Source organism: Schistocerca nitens, chromosome 1, assembly GCF_023898315.1.
Source record: "Schistocerca nitens isolate TAMUIC-IGC-003100 chromosome 1, iqSchNite1.1, whole genome shotgun sequence".
NCBI classification, from domain to species: Eukaryota; Metazoa; Arthropoda; class Insecta; order Orthoptera; family Acrididae; genus Schistocerca; species Schistocerca nitens.
The window spans coordinates 712,529,257-712,549,451 of NC_064614.1; the positions used below are offsets into that span (position 1 = coordinate 712,529,257).

At 44.4% G+C, this 20,195-nt stretch overlaps 1 protein-coding gene across 3 annotated transcripts in view; it reads right to left on the reverse strand.

The window, feature by feature from the left end:
- The window catches only part of LOC126259870 (dipeptidyl peptidase 9), a 203,654-nt gene that overhangs the window by 132,407 nt on the left and 51,052 nt on the right, over nt 1-20,195 (reverse strand). For all 3 annotated transcript variants that reach the window (XM_049956949.1, XM_049956939.1, XM_049956932.1), the window contains one exon: nt 11,785-11,887. In XM_049956949.1, the coding sequence (XP_049812906.1) occupies nt 11,785-11,887 (103 nt within the window). The remainder of the gene's footprint in view (nt 1-11,784; nt 11,888-20,195) is intronic.

A 20,195-nucleotide genomic window follows, 5' to 3' on the forward strand; every position in this document is an offset into this window, starting at 1 on the left:
GGTACCAGCTATCGCAAGAACCTTATACTCATTTTGGCAAACACAACTACTTCTGACATGCCTCGACAATTCATTTTCAAACTTTATTACATAATGCTTCAACTGAGGGTGTATAGGTAATTACTCACCATCTAGTTGAGAGGTTGAGTGGGAAACAGGGATGTAAATAAGATTGACCTTACAGCTATGCAATCTGACAATTTTCTTTACCAGAGCCCCCCCCCCCCCCCCCACACACACACACACACTTATCCAATGGCATGAGCATTCTGTAGAGCAGTGTGTAAGAGGAAGAAAAGGGACGAGAGGAAAAGAGAGAGGTGAATGGAAAGATGAATGGTAGGTAGATGAAGGCGAGACAGCTGAGGACTGAGCCATGATTGTCGCATTGGAGAACTCTCACCTGTCTCAGCATGGTAAGTTATGTCATACATATTTTTTTTGTAAGATATTACAGTCCTCTCAAGCCATACTCTATTTTAGCAATGTTAAATGTAATTGTCTTTTAACATAGTACAATTTAATTATTTCTGACAGTATGTCACCAATAAATGCATTCTCAAATACTCTAATAATGCATCCAAACAATGGAAAATCCAGGATGAAAAGTAACAATATTGTGAAAAGGAAAGTTGCTACTCGCCATACAGCGGAGGTGCTGAGTCGCAGATGGGCACAACAAAAATTCACCTGGTCCTATTCAACCAAACAAGCCACCTTCCTAGATGTTGACCTGCACCTCAAAGATGGCTACATCAGTACCTCCATCCATACCAAAACAATAAACACCAGTAATACCTCCACTTTGACAGTTGCCACCCATTCTATACCAAGAAGTTCCTTCTATACAGCCTAGCCACCTGCAGTTGTCACATCTGGAGCGATGAGTATTCCCTCTCGAAATATACCAAGGGTCTCACTAAAGCCTTCACAAACTGTAATTATTGTACCAACCTTGTATAAAAACAAATCTCCCATGCCTTATGTTTCCAGTCTCCCACCACCTTACAAAGTCCCACCATCCGGCCACAGAGGAGCATTCTCTTCATAACTCAGTATCAACCAGGACTGGAGCAAATGAATTACATTCTCTGCCAGGGTTCTGACTACCTCTCGTCATGCTCTGAAATTGCTTTGTTTTGCTTTGTTTTAGGGTACAAAAACAACTGGTGTCATACATGCCCAAGTCAAAACTATAGAGCACAAAGACAAAGAGGAGTTAAAAAAAGACTATACATAAATCCCAATTGGCATAAGAGAAGACAACTAAAAACAGAGGCATGGAGAAAGAGCTGCAGAAGATGCCACACAGAAATGGAGGTCCAAAACTAAGAATTAAATGGCCTTCACCATATTGTTTAGACGGATAAAAAGTAAAATGTGGCAGACAGCCCCCGAGTCATTTACTAAAACAGCCAATCACTCAGACAACAAACCCAAACGGTAAAAAAATGGGCATTCCGTCAGGAAGTGGCAGGCATTACAAGTTGGGTGCAATGTGAACAAAGTGGTGGGGGAGCACCACTTAACAAATGACGATGGCTAAAAAAGCAGTGCCCAGTACGCAACCTAGTTGTAATGACCGCTTCCCAGTGGAAGGGCTGAGAGGTGGTCATCAAAGCCACTGGAAGAGGCTTCAGAACCTGGAGCTTAGGCCCACGAAGGGAGGACCAATGGCGATGCCAAAGGGACACCACCTCCTGACAGATGGCAACACCGAGATCATTGGAGGGAACGTAGGAACTAGTGGCTTGAGGTACAAGGACTGCAGCCTTGGCAGCAGTGTCAACAGCCTCATTTCCTGACAGTGCAACATGGCACACCAACATCACAGTGGCTCCACCAAGAGTGAGCAACTGACAGTTTTCCTGGGCCCATTGCACTTTGGGATGGGCAGTGTAAAATGTACATAGACTTTGAAGGGTGCTGAGAGAGTCTGAGCAGAGGATACAATCGAAAAGTCTGTGCCACCGGATGTACTCTGTGCTCTGCTACAGGGTGAAGAGCTCAGCTGCCAGAGACGATATCGAAAGACGTTGGTGCCAATGACGAAGGCACACCCGACACCGCAGACAATAAGAGAGCCATCAGTGGAACAAAGGTACTATCACTAAGTTCCATGCAAAATTCATGAAACTGAAGGTGACAGAGAGAGATTGTTCCTTAGGAAGCGAATGAAGGCCAAGGTAAACAGGGGCGGCTTCACGGAGCCAAGGTGGTGGAGGGTTCACACCCACTGGGAAATTTGCAGGTAGTGTGAAGTTAAGCCACTGGGGGAAGTGCCGAAAGCAACTCCAGGAGGTAACAGAAAAGAGGGACACACCCTACTGGCGATCAAGGGAATCATCGATGGAGGTGGCATAGGAGGAGGGACCGTGCATGGCATACTAACGGCATGCGTACCTGCTGAGGAGAAAGTGACAGCAGTAACACAGTGGTGGTTCAGCACCTTCAGCATACAGATTCTCAACCAGGCTCGTGTAGTGGGCGCCAGTGGCCAAACAGATGCCACGATGGTGTATAGTGTTGAGACGGCGTAAGAGGGATGGACATGCACACACAAACAAAGCACCCATAGTATAGTTTTCAACAGGCAAGGGACCGGTACAAGCGGAGTAGGGTGGTTCAATCTGCACCCCAGGAAGTACTATTGAGGGCATGTAGGACACTGAGGGACCGCTGGCTGCCAGGTAAAATATGTGGGAGGACCAAAAGAGTTTACTACTGAGCATGAGCCCCAGGAATTTCATAGTTTCAGTGTCAGTGTCGTCGTAACTGCCGTCTGCATCACTTCTGCTGTGCAGCGAGCTACGTTAATTTAAGTATTAACTATATTTTTCTTACTTGTCACTTCTTCTTCCATGTGTTTTTGCTTTTAGGAAGCTTTAATTGTCGAGTGCTAGCAATAGTGTTCCATAGATTTTGTGTTTGTTTTGAATACAGTCAGAGAGAGTCTCTTTAGTCAACCATAGTGCCAGTAGTGCTAGTGTTTGTTTTCAATACAGTCCAGAGACAGTTAGTGCTATTTTCATTGTTTTCTACAAGAAGTGTCTAGTAACCATAGGTTAGTCAAGTATCAGCCGCCTTTAGTGAATTAGCAGTCTAGTTAAAAGTTGATTAACTCTCTACAGTAAATTGATTTCTTAGGATGGATAGGATGTGTGACTGCTGTGTACGGACACAGGAGGAGCTGGCCACTGTTCGCGAACAGCTGAACGTATTGATGGCCGCGGTCAGCCCTCTACAGCCTGCTGCCTCGGAGTGTAGCGGCAGTGGGGAGTCTGGTGCGTCGCATGGTACACCCCAGGTGTTACATGCTTCACCCACTGTCTCTGCTGTCGAGACATCTTCGCGGGTACCGTGCGCGGTTGAGCCACCCTCTCCCCAAGGGGAGTGGTGGGCTTCAGCGGCATTCGCAGCGCACGAGGCGAAGGGTCAATGTGGAGGCTGGCCGTGTGGCATCGCCCGCTCTGCCTGTGAGTGGACATGTGGCCGCTCCTTCAGCAAGGTCCGAGCAGGCACACAGGGGGAGGAGTTTATTAGTTATTGGGAGCTCCAACGTTAGGCAGGTGAAGGAGCCCCTTAGGGAAATAGCGGAAAGGTCTGGGAAGAAGGCCAGTGTTCACTCTGTCTGCTTGCCGGGGGGTCTCATCCGAGATGTGGAGGAGGCCCTGGCGGTGGCGATAGAGAGCACTGGGTGCACCTGACTGCAAATTTTTGCTCATGTCGGCACCAATGACTCCTGCCGTCTGGGTTCAGAGGTCATCCTCAGTTCATACAGGCAGTTGGCGGAATTGGTGAAGGCGGAAAGCCTCGCTCGCGGGGTGGAATCTGAGCTAACTATTTACAGTATCGTTACCAGAACCGATCACGGTCCTCTGGTTTGGAGCCGAGTGGAAGGCTTAAACCAGAGGCTCAGACGATTCTGCGGAGATCTGGGGCGCAAATTTCTCAACCTCCACTATCGGGTGGAGAAATGTATGGTCCCCCTGAATAGGTCACGCGTGCACTACACACAGGAAGCGGCTACAAGGGTAGCGGAGTACGTGTGGAGTGCACATGTGGGTTTTTTAGGTTAGAAAATTCCCTCCCTAGGCCCGACAAGACGCCTCCTGAGACGCGGCAAGGTAGGAGTAGGCAAAATGCAACAGGGAATAACAATATTAATGTGCTAATAGTAAACTGCAGGAGCATCTATAGAATGGTCCCAGAACTGCTCTCATTAATAAACGGTCACAACGCCCACATAGTACTAGGGACAGAAAGTTGGCTCAAACCAGACGTAAACAGTAATGAAATCCTAAACTCAGATTGGAATGTATACTGCAGGGACAGGCTGGACAGTGAAGGGGGAGGCGTGTTTATAGCGATAAGAAGTGCAATAGTATCGAAGGAAATTGACGGAGATCCGAAATGTGAAATAATTTGGGTGAAGGTCACGGTTAAAACAGGCTCAGACATGGTAATTGGATGTATCTATAGGCCCCCTGGCTCAGCAGCTGTTGTGGCTGAGCACCTGAAGGATAATTTGGAAAATATTTCGAGTAGATTTCCCCACCATGTTATAGTTCTGGGTGGAGATTTTAATTTGCCAGATATAGACTGGGAGACTCAAACGTTCATAACGGGTGGCAGGGATAAAGAATCCAGTGAAACTTTTTTAAGAGCTTTATCTGAAAACTACCTTGAGCAGTTAAACAGAGAACCGACTCGTGGCGATAACATATTAGACCTTCTGGTGACAAACAGTCCCGAACTATTTGAAACAGTTAACGCAGAACAGGGAATCAACGATCATAAAGCGGATACTGCATCGATGATTTCAGCCGAAAGTAGAAATATTAAAAAAGGTAGGAAGATTTTTCTATTTAGCGAAAGTGACAAAAAGCAGATTTCAGAGTACCATATTTACTCGAATCTAAGCCGCACCTGAAATATGGGACTCGAAATCAAGGGAAATAAAATTTCCCGAATCTAAGCCGCACCTGAAATTTGAGACTCGAAATTCAAGGGGAGAGAAAAATTATAGGCTGCATCTCCAAATCTAAATAAAGTTGGTCCATTTTAATATGAGACACAATTTAGGTCGAATGAATGATGATACAGCTACAGTAGTTTGGTTCGAGTTGTAAGCTTAGCAGTTAAGCTTTACCAGGTAGCCATTGCTATGCGTCAGGCACTCCGTCGTTTTTATATGGGTACCCTTCCTTTTCCACGTGCTTCGTCTGGTTTGAATTGATTGCTTATTTCTCTTTGATCTGATAAGCGCAGTTTTCTTTGTTATAGGTGTTTATCACTCTAAGCTGAAAATGCATTACTGTACTGTGTCATGCATTGTTTGTTGCATTCTGATAGTGCGTGTTTACGGCCTGTCGCCGCTCGCGGCAGGGCTTGCTTTTGTGCGCACTACTGCTGCCCCCCCCCCTTTTTTTTTTTTTTAAAGGGGGGGGGGGGGGAGGAAGAGAGAGGAATCGTCTCATTAACGAAACACTGGCAAGAAACTGCTATTTGTTGACTTGTTGTTACTTACGCTGCTGCTTTCTTTGATAATGATCAACAACAACCAACTAATAGACTGCGTATGATAGAAGATGTTCTGAACGAGAGTTGGCGAAAAATTTTCACCGTTTGAAAATCTTTGCAGGTGCCTCTTTAGTGCATTACATTCTACACAGAAATTAGAGTCATCTTAGATTTAAAAATCTAGTCAATTGCCGTGCTCCATTTCTGACTGTATCACTATTAAGCATAAGAATAGTACGAATATAAACGTGACATGATATGTATATTCTTCCATGTTTGCTGTTGTCTCACTCTAGTTTCGTAGTTTATTAGGCAGACAGGATTTAAATGAGATAGCAGCAAACATTAAGCAATACATAGCAAAATGTTTATATGCGTATTATTCTTATGGTGACGAGAATACTGCATGTGATTCACAATTTATAAAAGTTCCAATTAGCAACCATCTCTTCTCACAGATAGGAAAAAATTCAGAACGTAGAGTTGGCCATATTGACAAACATCCCAAACAGTCTTGCAGGCAGATTTTCGCAGTACATTGAAATGCTGCTACATTCTAAGATGAACAATACGGAATTTGTATTTACTTCGTTGGATAATGTATGAAAATGCAGTGGTCGAAACTCGGGGTGGAGAAAATAGCTCGTCTTCCACCTTTTTTTTTTAAATTTATTTACTGACGCACAGGTTTTGGGGCCAGTATTTATCTTGGTGCCTAAAAAGCATGCCTGTGTAGTGCTACATATATTCGACGGCAGAAGTAAGTTGTGCCGGCACCCACCAACGTTTTTCAGAATTTCCGCTTGCTTTGCACTCGATTCTAAGCCGCAGGCGCTTTTTTAGATTACAAAAACCGGAAAAAAAGTGCGGCTTAGATTCGAGTAAATATGGTACCTGACGGCTCAACACAAAAGTTTTGTCTCAAGTACAGATAGTGTTGAGGATTAGTGGACAAAGTTCAAAACCATCGTACAATATGCGTTAGATGAGTATGTGCCAAGAAAGATCGTAAGAGATGGGAAAGAGCCACCGTGGTACAACAACCGAGTTAGAAAACTGCTGCGGAAGCAAAGGGAACTTCACAGCAAACATAAACATAGCCAAAGCCTTGCAGACAAACAAAAATTATGTGAAGCGAAATGTAGTGTGAGGAGGGCTACGTGAGAGGCGTTCAATGAATTTGAAAGTAAAGTTCTATGTGCTGACTTGGCAGAAAATCCTAAGAAATTATGGTCTTATGTCAGAGCGGTAGGTGGATCAAAACAAAATGTCCAGACAGTCTGTGACCAAAATGGTACTGAAACAGAGGATGACACTCTAAAGGCCGAAATACTAAATGTCTTTTTCCAAAGCTGTTTCACAGAGCAAGACTGCACTGTAGTTCCTTCTCTAGATTGTCGCACAGATGACAAAATGGTAGATATCGAAATAGACGACAGAGGGATAGAGAAACAATTAAAATCGCTCAAAAGAGGAAAGCCCCCTGGATCTGATGGGATACCAGTTCGATTTTACACAGAGTACGCGAAGGAACTTGCCCCCCTTCTTGCAGCGGTGTACCATAGGTCTCTAGAAGAGCGTAGCATTCCAAAGGATTGGAAAAGGGCACAGGTCATGCCCGTTTTCAAGAAGGGAAGTCGAACAGATGTGCAGAACTATAGACCTATATCTCTAACGTCGATCAGTTGTAGAATTTTGGAACACATATTATGTTCTAGTATAATGACTTTTCTGGAGACTAGAAATCTACTCTGTAGGAATCAGCATGGGTTTAGAAAAGGACAGTCATGTGAAACCCAGCTCGCGCTATTCGTCCACGAGACTCAGAAGGCCATAGACACGGGTTCACAGGTAGATGCCATGTTTCTTGACTTCCGCAAGGCGTTCGATACAGTTCCCCACAGTCGTTTAATGAACAAAGTAAGAGCATATGGACTATCAGACCAATTGTGTGATTGGATTGAAGAGTTCCTAGATAACAGAATGCAGCATGTCATTCTAAATGGAGAGAAGTCTACCGAAGTAAGAGTGATTTCAGGTGTGCCGCAGGGGAGTGTCGTAGGACCGTTGCTATTCACAATATACATAAATGACCTTGTGGATGGCATCGAAAGTTCACTGAGGCTTTTTGCGGATGATGCTGTGGTATATCGAGAGGTTGTAACAATGGAAAATTGTACTGAAATACAGGAGGATCTGCAGCGAATTGACGCATGGTGCAGGGAATGGCAATTGAATCTCAATGTAGACAAGTGTAATGTGCTGCGAATACACAGAAAGAAAGATCCCTTATCATTTAGCTACAATACAGCAGGTCAGCAACTGGAAGCAGTTAATGCCATAAATTATCTGGGAGTACACATTAGGAGTGATTTAAAATGGAATTATCATATAAAGTTGATCATCAGTAAAGCAGATGCCAGAGGAGATTCATTGGAAGAATCCTAAGGAAATGCAATCTGAAAACAAAGGAAGCAGGTTACAGTACGCTTGTTCGCCCGCTGCTTGAATACTACTCAGCAGTGTGGGATCCGTACCAGATAGGGTTGATAGAAGAGATAGAGAAGATCCAACGGAGAGCAGCACGCTTCGTTACAGGATCATTTAGTAATCGCCAAAGCGTTACGGAGATGATAGATAAACTCCAGTGGAAGACTCTGCAGGAGAGACGCTCAGTAGCTCGGTACGGGCTTTTGTTGAAGTTTTGGGAACACATCTTCACCGAAGAGTCAAGCAGTATATTGCTCCCTCCTATGTATATCTCATGAAGAGACCATTAGGATAAAATCAGAGATATTAGAGCCCACACAAAGGCATACCGACAATCCTTCTTTCCACGAACAATACGAGACTGGAATAGAAGGGAGAACCTATAGAGGTACTCGAGGTACCCTCCGCCACACACCGTCAGGTGGCTTGCGGAGTATGGATGTAGATGTAGATGTAGATGTAGAATGGAAGAGCAACAGGTCCAAGATGTAAAGATGGTGGGAGAAACCAACTGCACCACTAGAAATTCATAGAGATGGTTTTGTCAGTGGAAAAACGAAAGCCATTGTCAATGCCCCAGGAATAAAGATGATCAAGACATATCTAAACACGTCGCTCTGTGAGATAAGTCCATGGAGAACTGCAATAGATGGCAAAATTGTCAACAAAAAGGAAACCAGAGATGCCCGGCACGTGCAGGTCATTATATGGTTAATGGCGATAGCTACAGAGGGTGACGCTCTGTTCAGAACCCTGAGGCACACTGGTTTCCTGGAAAAGGTGTTTGACAAGGCAGAACCCACACGCACCTTGAAAACTAGGTATTTTAAAAAGAGACAGGGACATGTTACGGTAAAGAGGAAGTGGGAGGAATGGAATGTCCTGCAGTGGTAAGGATAATGTTTGTAAGATATTTCAAGTGCTCACCATAAGTAGCAGAAATGGTGGAGGTATCTGTCCAATAAGCTAAAGAAAGTCAGCCCTGGTGACAGCGTATGACAGAGGGACATAAACGGTACGGAAGGAAAAAGTCAGGTGAGGAAGGAAAAGGCGAACTGCAACGGCTTGAAGATAGGTAGCGGAGATGGGCTGACAATGAATGTCATCCCGTATGAGCAGCATGATGCCCCCATGAGATGGAATGCCGACCTCAGGGGTAAGGTCAAAACGAACCGGGAAAACTTGTTGAAGTTCAAAACGGTCGTGAGGACGCAGTTTTGTTTTCTGAAGGCACAGTACAAGGGGATGCTGCAACACTAAAAGCAGCCATAAATCCTCTTTGTGGGACTGAAGGCAGCAAACGTTCCATTGAAGGAGAGTCACAATGAAGCAATGAAGGGGTGTCACCTCAGCAGTTGCTGAGTGATAGCCTGCGAAGACTTGCTGCTACAGGGCACAGAAGCAGGAAGATCCTGCCCCATGAGGTCCACAGAAGCATCAGCTAGCTTGTGTTGTCGGTCTGTGGAATCGAACGCAGAAAAATGGTTGGTGGTGCGAACAGGGATATGGAGGCCAGCCGGCCTACGGTACCAGAACTAGTTCTGCAAGGTTCGCAGGAGAGCTTCTGTAAAGTTTGGAAGGTAGGAGACGAGATACTGGCAGAAGTAAAGCTGCGAGTACCGGGCATGAGTCGTGCTTCGGTAGCTCAGATGGTAGAGCACTTGCCTGCAAAAGGCAAAGGTCCCGAGTTCGAGTCTCGGTCGGGCACACAGTTTTAATCTGCCAGGAAGTTTCGTATCAGCGCACACTCGCTGCAGAGTAAAAATCTCATTCAGTGCTGAAATTGTTCTTATGTCAGCAACAGACATTATGGTACATTCCCAGTAACACCGCAGACACGTCCCGCAAAGGAGGGGAAAAAGAATAGCAAGGGCTTAGACAAGCAGCACAGAAGGGAAAAGATGCTGCAATGGCTGGGACCCTGTGGCAGCCAAGCACGAACCCACCAAAGAGTAGTGAGCCCCCTAGGGGCATGTGCCCTGAAATGGAAATGTCCTACCCATATCCATTCCACCCTTCCCATAGCGATATTCCGCCATCCACCCAGCCTCCATTATACTCATCCATCCCTATGCAGCCCCTGCTCCCAACCCCTTATCTCATGGTTCATACCCCTGTAATAGGCCTAGATGCAAGGCCTGTCATATACTTCCTCTCACCACCACCACCACCACCTACTCCAGTTCAGTCACAAACATCACCTATCCCATTAAAAGGCAGCGCTACCCGTGAAACCAGTCATGTGATCTACACGCTCAGTTGCAACCACTGTGCTCCATTCTATCAACAAACTGTCTGTCCACATGAAAGGCCAAGCTGTGGCCAAGAAACAAGTGGACCACCCTGTTGCTGAACATGCTGCCAAACACGAGATCCTTCATTTCGATGACTGCTTCACAGCCTGTGCCACATTGATCCTTCCCACCACCACTAGCTTTTCTGACTTGTGCAGGTAGGAGCTTTCCCTGCAATGTGTTCCCATAACCCTCCTGACCTCAACCTACATTAGAAATTGTCATCTCCCATCCAGCCCCTTCACTGTTCCCACTCCAGTACTACACAGCTCTCATTCCTCCATCACACCCAGTCTTTTTACTTCTCTCCTTTGCCCCCAATTCTCTGCTGCCCTCCATCTAACCTCCTGACTGTACATAACTGCCCACCCTCTTTCCACCTTGTCCCTGTGCACTCCCCCACAGCATGTCACTGTTCGCCACCCCTACCCCACTATCCCTCCCCCTCCCCACCCCAGCCTCCTCCTTACCCCCACCCAGTCTCCACTCACATCATGTGCTGGTGCTGCTGCTTGCAGTGTAGCTTCAGTTGCCTGAGACTGCAGTCGTGTGTTTGTGAGTTGTGTTTGTGTGTGTGTGTGTGTGTGTGTGTGTGTGTGTGTGTTTGTCATCTAGTTTTGATGAAGGCCTTACTGGGCAAAAGTTATATTTGTGACAGTCTTTTTGTTGTGCCTATCTGCAACTCAGCATCTCCACTATATAGTGAGTAGCAACTTTCCTTTTCATAATATAACTAATAATGCATCAGTTCATTTCACTGATAGTGCAGCACATGTCTCATCATTTGGTCACAGGTGCTATGTGATAGGGAATGTAAATAAAGTCTCATACTCTTTGATATTGAAATTTTTTCTAGTGTAGAGGCACATGGGGACATAATCAAATCAACAGTGGTTTAACTTAAAACTGACCTCATTAAATCTGGATTCCACTCCTGTAGCACGGGGATTCCTTCAAGAACTTTGCAATTTAGTAGTCGTACAACATGAGCACAAAGCCAGCAACCATACATTATTAACTAGTAAATGTGTTAGATACTGATGAAACTTACACATCAGAAGTGTTTCTGTAGTAAAGTGATGTTACCTCATTGAATAGTTGCAGAGTGAGAGGAAAAATGTGAACATTGACTGTACAGGTGAGATAGAATTGGTGGTAGTAATATAATGACAAATTGACTTTCTCAGAACTGTTAATTATTTTAAGTTCTTGATAATAAAGGTAACAATATAACAATAGTGATAATAATGGCAGACGCAATATGAGACAATGTAGCTGCTAATGACACATTTGTTGACAGTTGTGCTATTTTACTTTCCTTTCAATTCCCATGACACAAGCAACAAAACTATAAAAAATCTTTATAACAATGAAACATTTTTATTTCAAATGACCAACGACCTCACTTGTTTATTTCACATTCTATCATCTGTTAAATTTAACACTTATGTGAAAAATAAGTTATCTATCCACATACCTATATTCCTCAAAATCTCCTAAATGAGAAGTTGAAGATGGGAAGCAATATATTTTAACATCACTTTCATCAACTTCTTCATACGCTATCCTGTATATTCCATCTGAAACACAATTATATGCAACTGAGCAAACATGAGTTAATGAAAAACAAAACTAGTGGTTTCCACTATTAAGTACACATCTTCTGTTACTATATTTGTGTTATCTAGTTTCTTAAAACTGAAAACTGTTTCAGTATTAACTCCACTCCAAATGCACAGGCAAGGTATTCCCAAGCATATTCAATAACAGTAATTAATGAAATTCAATATTATTTATAATTTCTTGAACAAGTATTACAAAGAAGTATAACTTGAGTAAATAGCACATTAAAATCTTCCTAAAATTTAAACATTTAAAATACTGTGTATTCAATCGGCTGAATATAACTTCAGTTAAAAAAAATTCTGGGTGTGTGAGTAGGTCACTGTCTTGTGATATTGATAATATCTCACTCAATGTTGCGAGTTACGTCATTATAATGGGGCATTAACTTTAGGAGTATTATATTCAGTTCTTACATACTAAAGTTCATCTTGCCTCTATTTTCCACTTGTCAAGAACATTACAGAACTCATCTCCTGATTTTGAGGTAGTGGTTTGGGAAGGGGGCAGGGGATGGAACTGCAGTGACACCAATGCTGTTCCCAAAATGCCCAGAGGAGCAACAAAAACACAGTACACAATATTCTTTCAGCCTCCTCTTTATTGCTGCACGCAATAGGTTACTCTCAAAATGGCAACACAGGTAACAGTAGCCCCATGTTGGCAGGCTGCTTATCATCTCAGTCACCTCTCTAACCATCCACTTGGAAGTAAATGGTTGACTAATGAGTAACTGAGCTTTCCAAACCTGCAGTCATTATGCTCTATCTATAAAATGCTCTAGTAATCATGAGATAACAGCTCACCCCCAACACCACCACACATACCAGTCTGTGGCTGCCACAAACAACGTGGACTTTTTAAGTGTGTGTGACTTCTCAAAAACATCTTTCATGGAGATGTAAGCTTCTCTAATTTTGTTGATAATTCAGTAAATCAATTTGATAGCCACTAAGCAGGAAAGTTTTAGCACACCTTCACCAACTCCCTGAATGTTTAATACACATTCTCCTCCCAGTTGGTTTTATTTTGTACTGCAATAATGTTGTGTATTGTTTATTCTTTTTGAAGCCAATGGTTCAATACTAGTGAAAGTTCAATGGTAGAACACAGTATGTTGTCCTTGACAGTGAATGTTCATCAGAGACAAGGGTATCATCAGGTGTGTCCGAGGGAAGTGTGATAGGACCACTGTTATTCTCTGTAAAGGTAAATGATCTGGTGGACAGGGCAAGCACTAATCTGCAGCTGTTTGCTGATGGTGATGTGGTGTATGGGACGGTGTCATCCTCGAGTCACTGTAGGAAAATACTAGATGACTTAGACAAAATTTCTAGCTGGTGTGATGAATGACAGCAGGCCCTAAATGTAGAATAGTGTATGGTAATGCAGAAGAGTGGGAAAAACAAACCCATAATGTCTGATTACAGCATTAGTCTCATTGATTAAATATCTAGATGTAATACTGCTCAGCAATATGAAATGGAATGAGCATGTAAGGACTGCAGTAGGGATGCTGAATGCTCAACTTCGTTTGTTGAGAAAATTTTAAGAAAATGTGATTCATCACTAAAGCAGATCTCATATAGGACACTAGTGTGACCCACTGTTGAGTGCTATTTGTGTGTTTGGGATCTGAACCAGGTCAGATTAAAGGAAGACATCAAAGCAGTTCAGAGGTGGGCTCCTAGATTTGTTACCGGTATGTTCTGACAACAAGACAACAAGAAAATATTACAGAGATGCTTAAGGAACTCAAATGGCAATCACTGGAGGAAATGTTACATTATTTTCAAGGAGTACTAATGACAAAATGTAGAGAACCAGCATCTGAAGCGACAGCAGGATGACTCTCCTGTCGTCAACATACACTGGTGTCCAAAATTAAAGCAACAAACAAATTTTGCAAGGTTGCCTTTATTTTGCCACAAAACAGTATAAACAGGTGATAGTACAGTAGAAACAATGTAAAGAATACAGAACTTAAACAACTGCAGCATGCATAATGGTAAACACAAATGTTGTGTGTTTTTTCCATCTTAATGGATTTGCACATACATTCTGACAACTGGTTAATGTGCTCAGTATGGGATGTGACCACCTCTGGCAGCAATAAAGGCCTGACAACGATGGAGCACGCTGTGAATTATATCATCAGGCAATTATGCCATGAGGCAATAATGCCCGTTCTTCCTGCAGAGCTGCTCGCAGTCTTTGAGAGTTGTTGGTGGATGCTGGTGTGATGCAAGCTGTCTCCCTATAGCATCCCAGACATGCTCTATGGAATTCAAATTGGGAGAGCAAGCAGGCCACACAATATGTGCAATATCTTCTGTTTCCAAGAAAACATCAGCCAACCATGCTCTATGAGGTTGAGCATTATCGTCCATCAATACGAAGCCTGGGCCCACAGCACCTTGCAACAACTGCAAATGAGGTCCCAAGATCTCATCACAATATCTGACAGCAGTTAAACCTTGCTGATTCACCCATGCAATTTCATGGTTCAAATGGCTCTGAGCACTATGGGACTCAACATCTTAGGTCATAAGTCCCCTAGAACTTAGAACCACTTAAACCTAACTAACCTAAGGACATCACACACACCCATGCCCGAGGCAGGATTCGAACCTGCGACCGTAGCAGTCCTGCGGTTCCGGACTGCAGCGCCAGAACCGCTAGACCACCGCGGCCGGCGCAATTTCATGAATAGGGGTTTGAGTGGTCAACATTATCCAAGGCCACACCATTAGGGATCCTCCTCACATCCCTTGAGAACCACTCTCCAGACTAAATCTGGACTCATCTGTGAAAACAACATTGTCCACTGTTTGGCTGCCTAGGTGGCATGTTGATGACTTGTCTCTAGATACTTCGGAGGTAGACATGTAGCAGGTCTCCTGCAATAAAGGCCACTCTACCAAAGCATTCTGCACAGGGGGGGAGTTGTCTCGATAAACACGTCCGGAGGATGCTATAAGCACAACACTTGTTGCTGTGCATTGCTAAGGCAGTACTGCCATGCCCTTACAGCCAAATAATGGTCATCTCTTCTGAAATCTCGCATGGTCGGCTCTGCCCTGGTCTTCGGGATACAGTTTTGGTCTGTATACACTGTCGCCACATCTGAGAAAAAAAGAGAGATTCACACTAAGCCATCAGCCCACATCAGTTTACAACTTTCCTGCTTCCTTTCTTTCTGTAGCCCTTGGCCACAGAGTATCTGGTAGGCGTCAACTCTGTGCCATATTGCACCATCTTTAGTTGTGAACACAGTGATTGTGGATGTGGGGTTACCCAGCAAACACTATGTTATTTCATAGGTGCCCAGATGTCATCGTTGGCATTATTGTGCATTGACCAGAATGCCTTCTTCCAAGCAGAACGTGAGCGTACGGACATATTGTTGACAGTTTGTATGATTATATCGTGAATTAGACATAGGATGGAGAAACAGCAGTTTGTTGCTGTAATTTTGGACACCAGTACACATTTCATGTAAGGGTAGTGAAAATAAGATTAGAGAGATTAGAGCTTGTATGGAGACATTTAGACAGCTGTTTTTCCCTCACTCTATTTGTGAGTGGAACAGGAAAGGAAATGACAAGTAGTGGTACAAGGTATCCTCTACCACACACCATATGGTGGCTGGCAGATTATGTATGTAGATGTAAAATATATAATTTGTTTCTGAAGTTTAAAGTTTGTTTAGTCACCCATCCAGTGTGCAGGTTAGCACTATTCTTTATGTGGTGATGGTGGCAGGTGGCACACAAGTATCCCAAGCATGTAGTGGGGTTTCCTATATAATCTGGGATCACGTGTGCCATTGGTCTTTCTACACATTTGTAAAGTAATGTAGAGCAGCTCTTCATTATTTTCTATCACACACTTCCTTAAAAATAATGCTTCTAGGCTGTACTACTATGTTTTGCTATGAAGGAAGTGTTAAGACAGAATTTAATTGTTTGAAGGCATTAATTGGTTGGACATAAATCATATCTACTCAATGGGCCAACACCCATGGTTAGTTTGTTTCGTTTTAGGGTGCAAAAACAACTAGGCTCATAAGTACCCATGTCAAAACTGTGAACGAAGACAAAGAGAGGAGATAAAAATGACTATACGTCAATCGCCCCCCCCCCACCCAAAAAAAAAAAAAAAAAATGAAGGTACAGAATCAAAACTTAAATGGCCTTCGCCATATTGCTACAACGGATGAAAACTCAAATGCAGTTGACAGCTCATGTGTTATTTGCTAAAACGGCTGATAACTCAGGCGGCAAGCCCAAATGGGAACGTAAACGGTTAAAAGGAGGGCATTCCATCATTAAATAGTGGACAGTTAAAAGTTGGGCGCAATGTGCACAAAGTGGTGGGGAAGTACCACTTAACAAATGGCAATGGCTAAAACGGCAGTGCCCAATGCACAACCTAGTTACAATGACTTCCTTGTGGCAGGAGGGCCGAGAGGAGGTAGTCCAAGCCGCTGGGAGAGGCTTAATAACCTGGAGCTTATTTCCATGAAGAGACGACCAATGGCAATGCCAAAGTGACATCCCCTCCTGACAGATAGCAACACAGAGATCATCAGAGGGAATATAAGAACAAGTGGGCTGAGGTATGAGGACTGCAGCCTTGGCAGCAGTGTCAGCAGCCTTATTTCCTGGCGGACTGACACGACCAGAAACCCACATAAACATCACAATGACTCCATCAAGAGTAAGCAAGTGACAGATTTCCTAGACCTGCTGCATTAAGGGGTGGACAGTGTACAGCACACAGAGGCTTAAGGGTGCTGATAGAGTCCGAGCAGAGGACATAATGGAAAAGTCTGTGTCATCAGATGTACTGTGTGGCCTGATACAAGGAGAAGAGCACAGCTGTAAATACTAAGCAGTGTGACAGAAGCTGATACCGAAAAACGTCAACATCAATGACGAAGGCACACCCGACACCACAGACAGTCCAAGAGTCATCAGTGTACACAAAAGTACTACCGCTAAGTACAATGCAGAAGTCGTGAAACTGAAGGGAATAGAACAAGGGTGGAGTAGTGCCCTTAGGAAGCGAATGAAGGCCAAGGTGAACAAGAGCCAAGGTAGCGAAGAGTTCACACCCACTGGGAAAGTTGCAGGTAACATGAAATTAAGCTGCCGGAGCAAGAGATGGAAGTGAACTCCAGGAGGTAACAGAGAAAAGGGACACGCCCCATACTGGCAATCAAAGCAGTCATTGAAGAAGGAGGCATAGGATGGGGGACCATGCATGACATACAAACGGCATGCATACATACTGAGGAGAAAGTCCCGATGGTAGGACAGCGGTAGTTCAGCACTTCAGCATACAGACTCTCAACTGGACTAGTGTAAAAGGCGCCAATGGCCAAATGGATGCCATGATGGTGGATAGTATTGAGACAGCGTAAGAAGGATAGACATACAGATACATAAAAGAAGCATGCATAGTCTAGTTTCGAATGGATATGGGACCGGTACAAATGAAGGAAGGTGATTCGATCTGCTCCCCAGGAAGTACCGTTGAGGACACACAGAACACTGAGGGACCACGTACAGCGGGCTGCCAGGTGAGACACGTGGGAGGACCAAGATTGTATCCTATTGAGGAGCAGCCCCAGGAATTTTGGAGTTTCAGCAAACAGAAGAGCAATGGGCCCAAGATGTAAAGATGATGGGAAAAACCAATTACGCTGCTAGAAATTCATACAAATGGTTTTGTCACTGGAAAACTGAAAGTCATTGTCAATGCTCCTTGAGTAAAGACATTCAGGACATCACTGAAGATGCTGATCAATGAGACACGACTGTGTAGAAGTGCAATAGATGGCAAAATCGTCAACAAAAAGGACGCCAGAGATGGCGAGTGGGAGACAGACCATTATACGGTTAATGGTGAAAGCAAAGAGGATGATGCTCAGGACGGAACCCTGAGGCACACAGTTTTCCTGGATAAAGGTGTCTGACAAAGCAGACCCACACAGACCTTGAAAACTCTGTCTTTTAAAAATTCCTCAACGAAATGGAGCAGGTGGCCACGGAAACCCCACGTTTAGAGAGTATGGAGGATACCAGTCCTCCAGCACTGTCGTAGGCTTTCTCCAAATCGAAAAACCCGGCCGCAGTCTGGGATTTCCGCAGAAAACCATTCATGACATAGATGGACAAAGGGACGAGATGGTCAACTGCAGAATGGTGCTCTCAAAATCAACACTGTGCAGGGTTAGTAAATTGTGAGACTCAAGCCACCATACCAGCCAGGCATGAATCATACGCTCCATCACCTTGCAAACACAGCTGGTGAGAGAGATGGGGCAGTAGCTAGATGGAAGGTGTTCATCCATACCAGGCTTACGTATGGGTATGACAGTGGCTTCATGCAAATATCCAGGAAATGTGCCCTCTGCCCAGATGGAGTTGTACATATTAAGCAGAAAGTGCTTGCCCGCAAGAGAAAAGTGCTGCAACATCTCAATGTGTACAGCATGTGGCACTGGGGCAAAGGATTGGGATGAACTGAGAGCATGATGTAGCTCCGTCATAGCAAAGGTGGCATTGTAACACTCACAGTTCTGAGAAGAGAATGGTATCACTCGAGCCTCTTCCACTCATTTCCAATGGAGGAAGGCAGGGTGATAGTGGGAAGAGCTCAAAATTTCTATATAATAGTGGCCCACAGTGTTTGAGATAACAATAGGGTCCACGATGTCATTGTCTGCTACCGTCAGGCCTCAAACTGGGGAACGTATCTTGGTTCCAGAGAACTGTCAGAGGTTGGCCCACACAATAGAGCAGGCAGTGGAACTGTTAAAAGAATTAGTGAATTAAATACAGCTAGCTTTTTTGCTATCCTGAAGAATGTGATGACACTGTGCATGCATCTGTTTATAATGAATGCAGTTTACCATCATAGGATCATGGTTAAAAATGCAGAGAGAATGTGTCCGCATGCAAACTGCATCACGGTATGCCTCAGACCATCAAGAGACTGGTACACAGTGCGGTAAGGAGGAAGTACAAGGAATGGAACATTCTGCAGCTGTAAGGATAATGTTTGTAAGATATTCCACCTGGTCATCACGCCTAGGGAAATCTTGTTCGTCGAAGGTCGCCAGGGAAGCGTAAAGCAAACAGTCAGCCTTAGTAAACTGCCATTTGTTTGTGAATGCAGGTGGCGTAGGTGTCAGCAAACTGATAGCAAATGGGAAATGGTTGCTTGAGGAGGTGTCAGAAAGAATGACCACTCGAGATGATGAGCAAGCTACGTAACGAAGAAGGGTAGGTGCAAATGTGAATAGGTGTGCGACGAGTCTGAAAGGAACGTGGGTGCTACTCTGTTAAGGCTGAAGAGGTTAAGTAGAATAAGAAGGTCAGCCAAGAGGACACCTCTCAGGCAGGTTCTGGGAGAACCCCAAAGGGGATGGTATGCATTAAAGTCAACGAGCAGCGTAAATGGGTGAGGCAGCTGCCAAAAAAACTGGAGGAAGTCTGCCCTGGTGACATCAAATGACAGACAGATGTAAATGGTACAAATGGAAAAGGCCAAGTTAGGAGGGAAAAGGTGAACTACAATAGCTTGAATATGGGTAGTCAGAGAGATGGGTTGACAATGAAAGTCATCCAGTATGAGCAGTGTGACTCCCCCCACGAGATGGAATGCCGACTTCAGGGGAAAGGTTAAAACAGACTGGTAAGAAATGCGAAAGCTCAAAGCAGTCGTGAGGATGCAATTTTGTTTCCTGAAGGCAGAGTACAAGTGGACGTTGCGATTCTGAAAGCAGCTGTAAATCCTCTTTGTTGGATTGAAGGCAGCAAACATTCCATTGGAGTAGAGTCATGATGCAGTAAAAATGTGAAGCAGTGTCACCTGGACGGCTGCCAATTGCCAGTCTGCAAACACTTGCTCCTACAGGGTACAGAGGCAGGAGGATCCTTCTCCCTAAGGTCCACTGAAGAATTGGCTTGCTTGGTGCTGTCAGCCTATGGAGTCCAATGCAGGAAAACAGTTGGTGGTGCGCATCGGCAACACGGAGGCTGGCCAAGCAAATGTATCAGGTGGCAACAACATCGAAGAGGATCTTGACATCGGCAAAGGGAAAGACTGTGTGTCTTTGATGGACTACTTCGAGCCCTTCTGGTTACAAGAGGAAGACTCAGGTGTTGTTTGGCTGGATGGATGTAGGAAGTCTTCAAGGGAGTATTCCTTCTGTCCCTTCCAGCCTGTCGGTTGTGTAGCTGGTGACTTCAT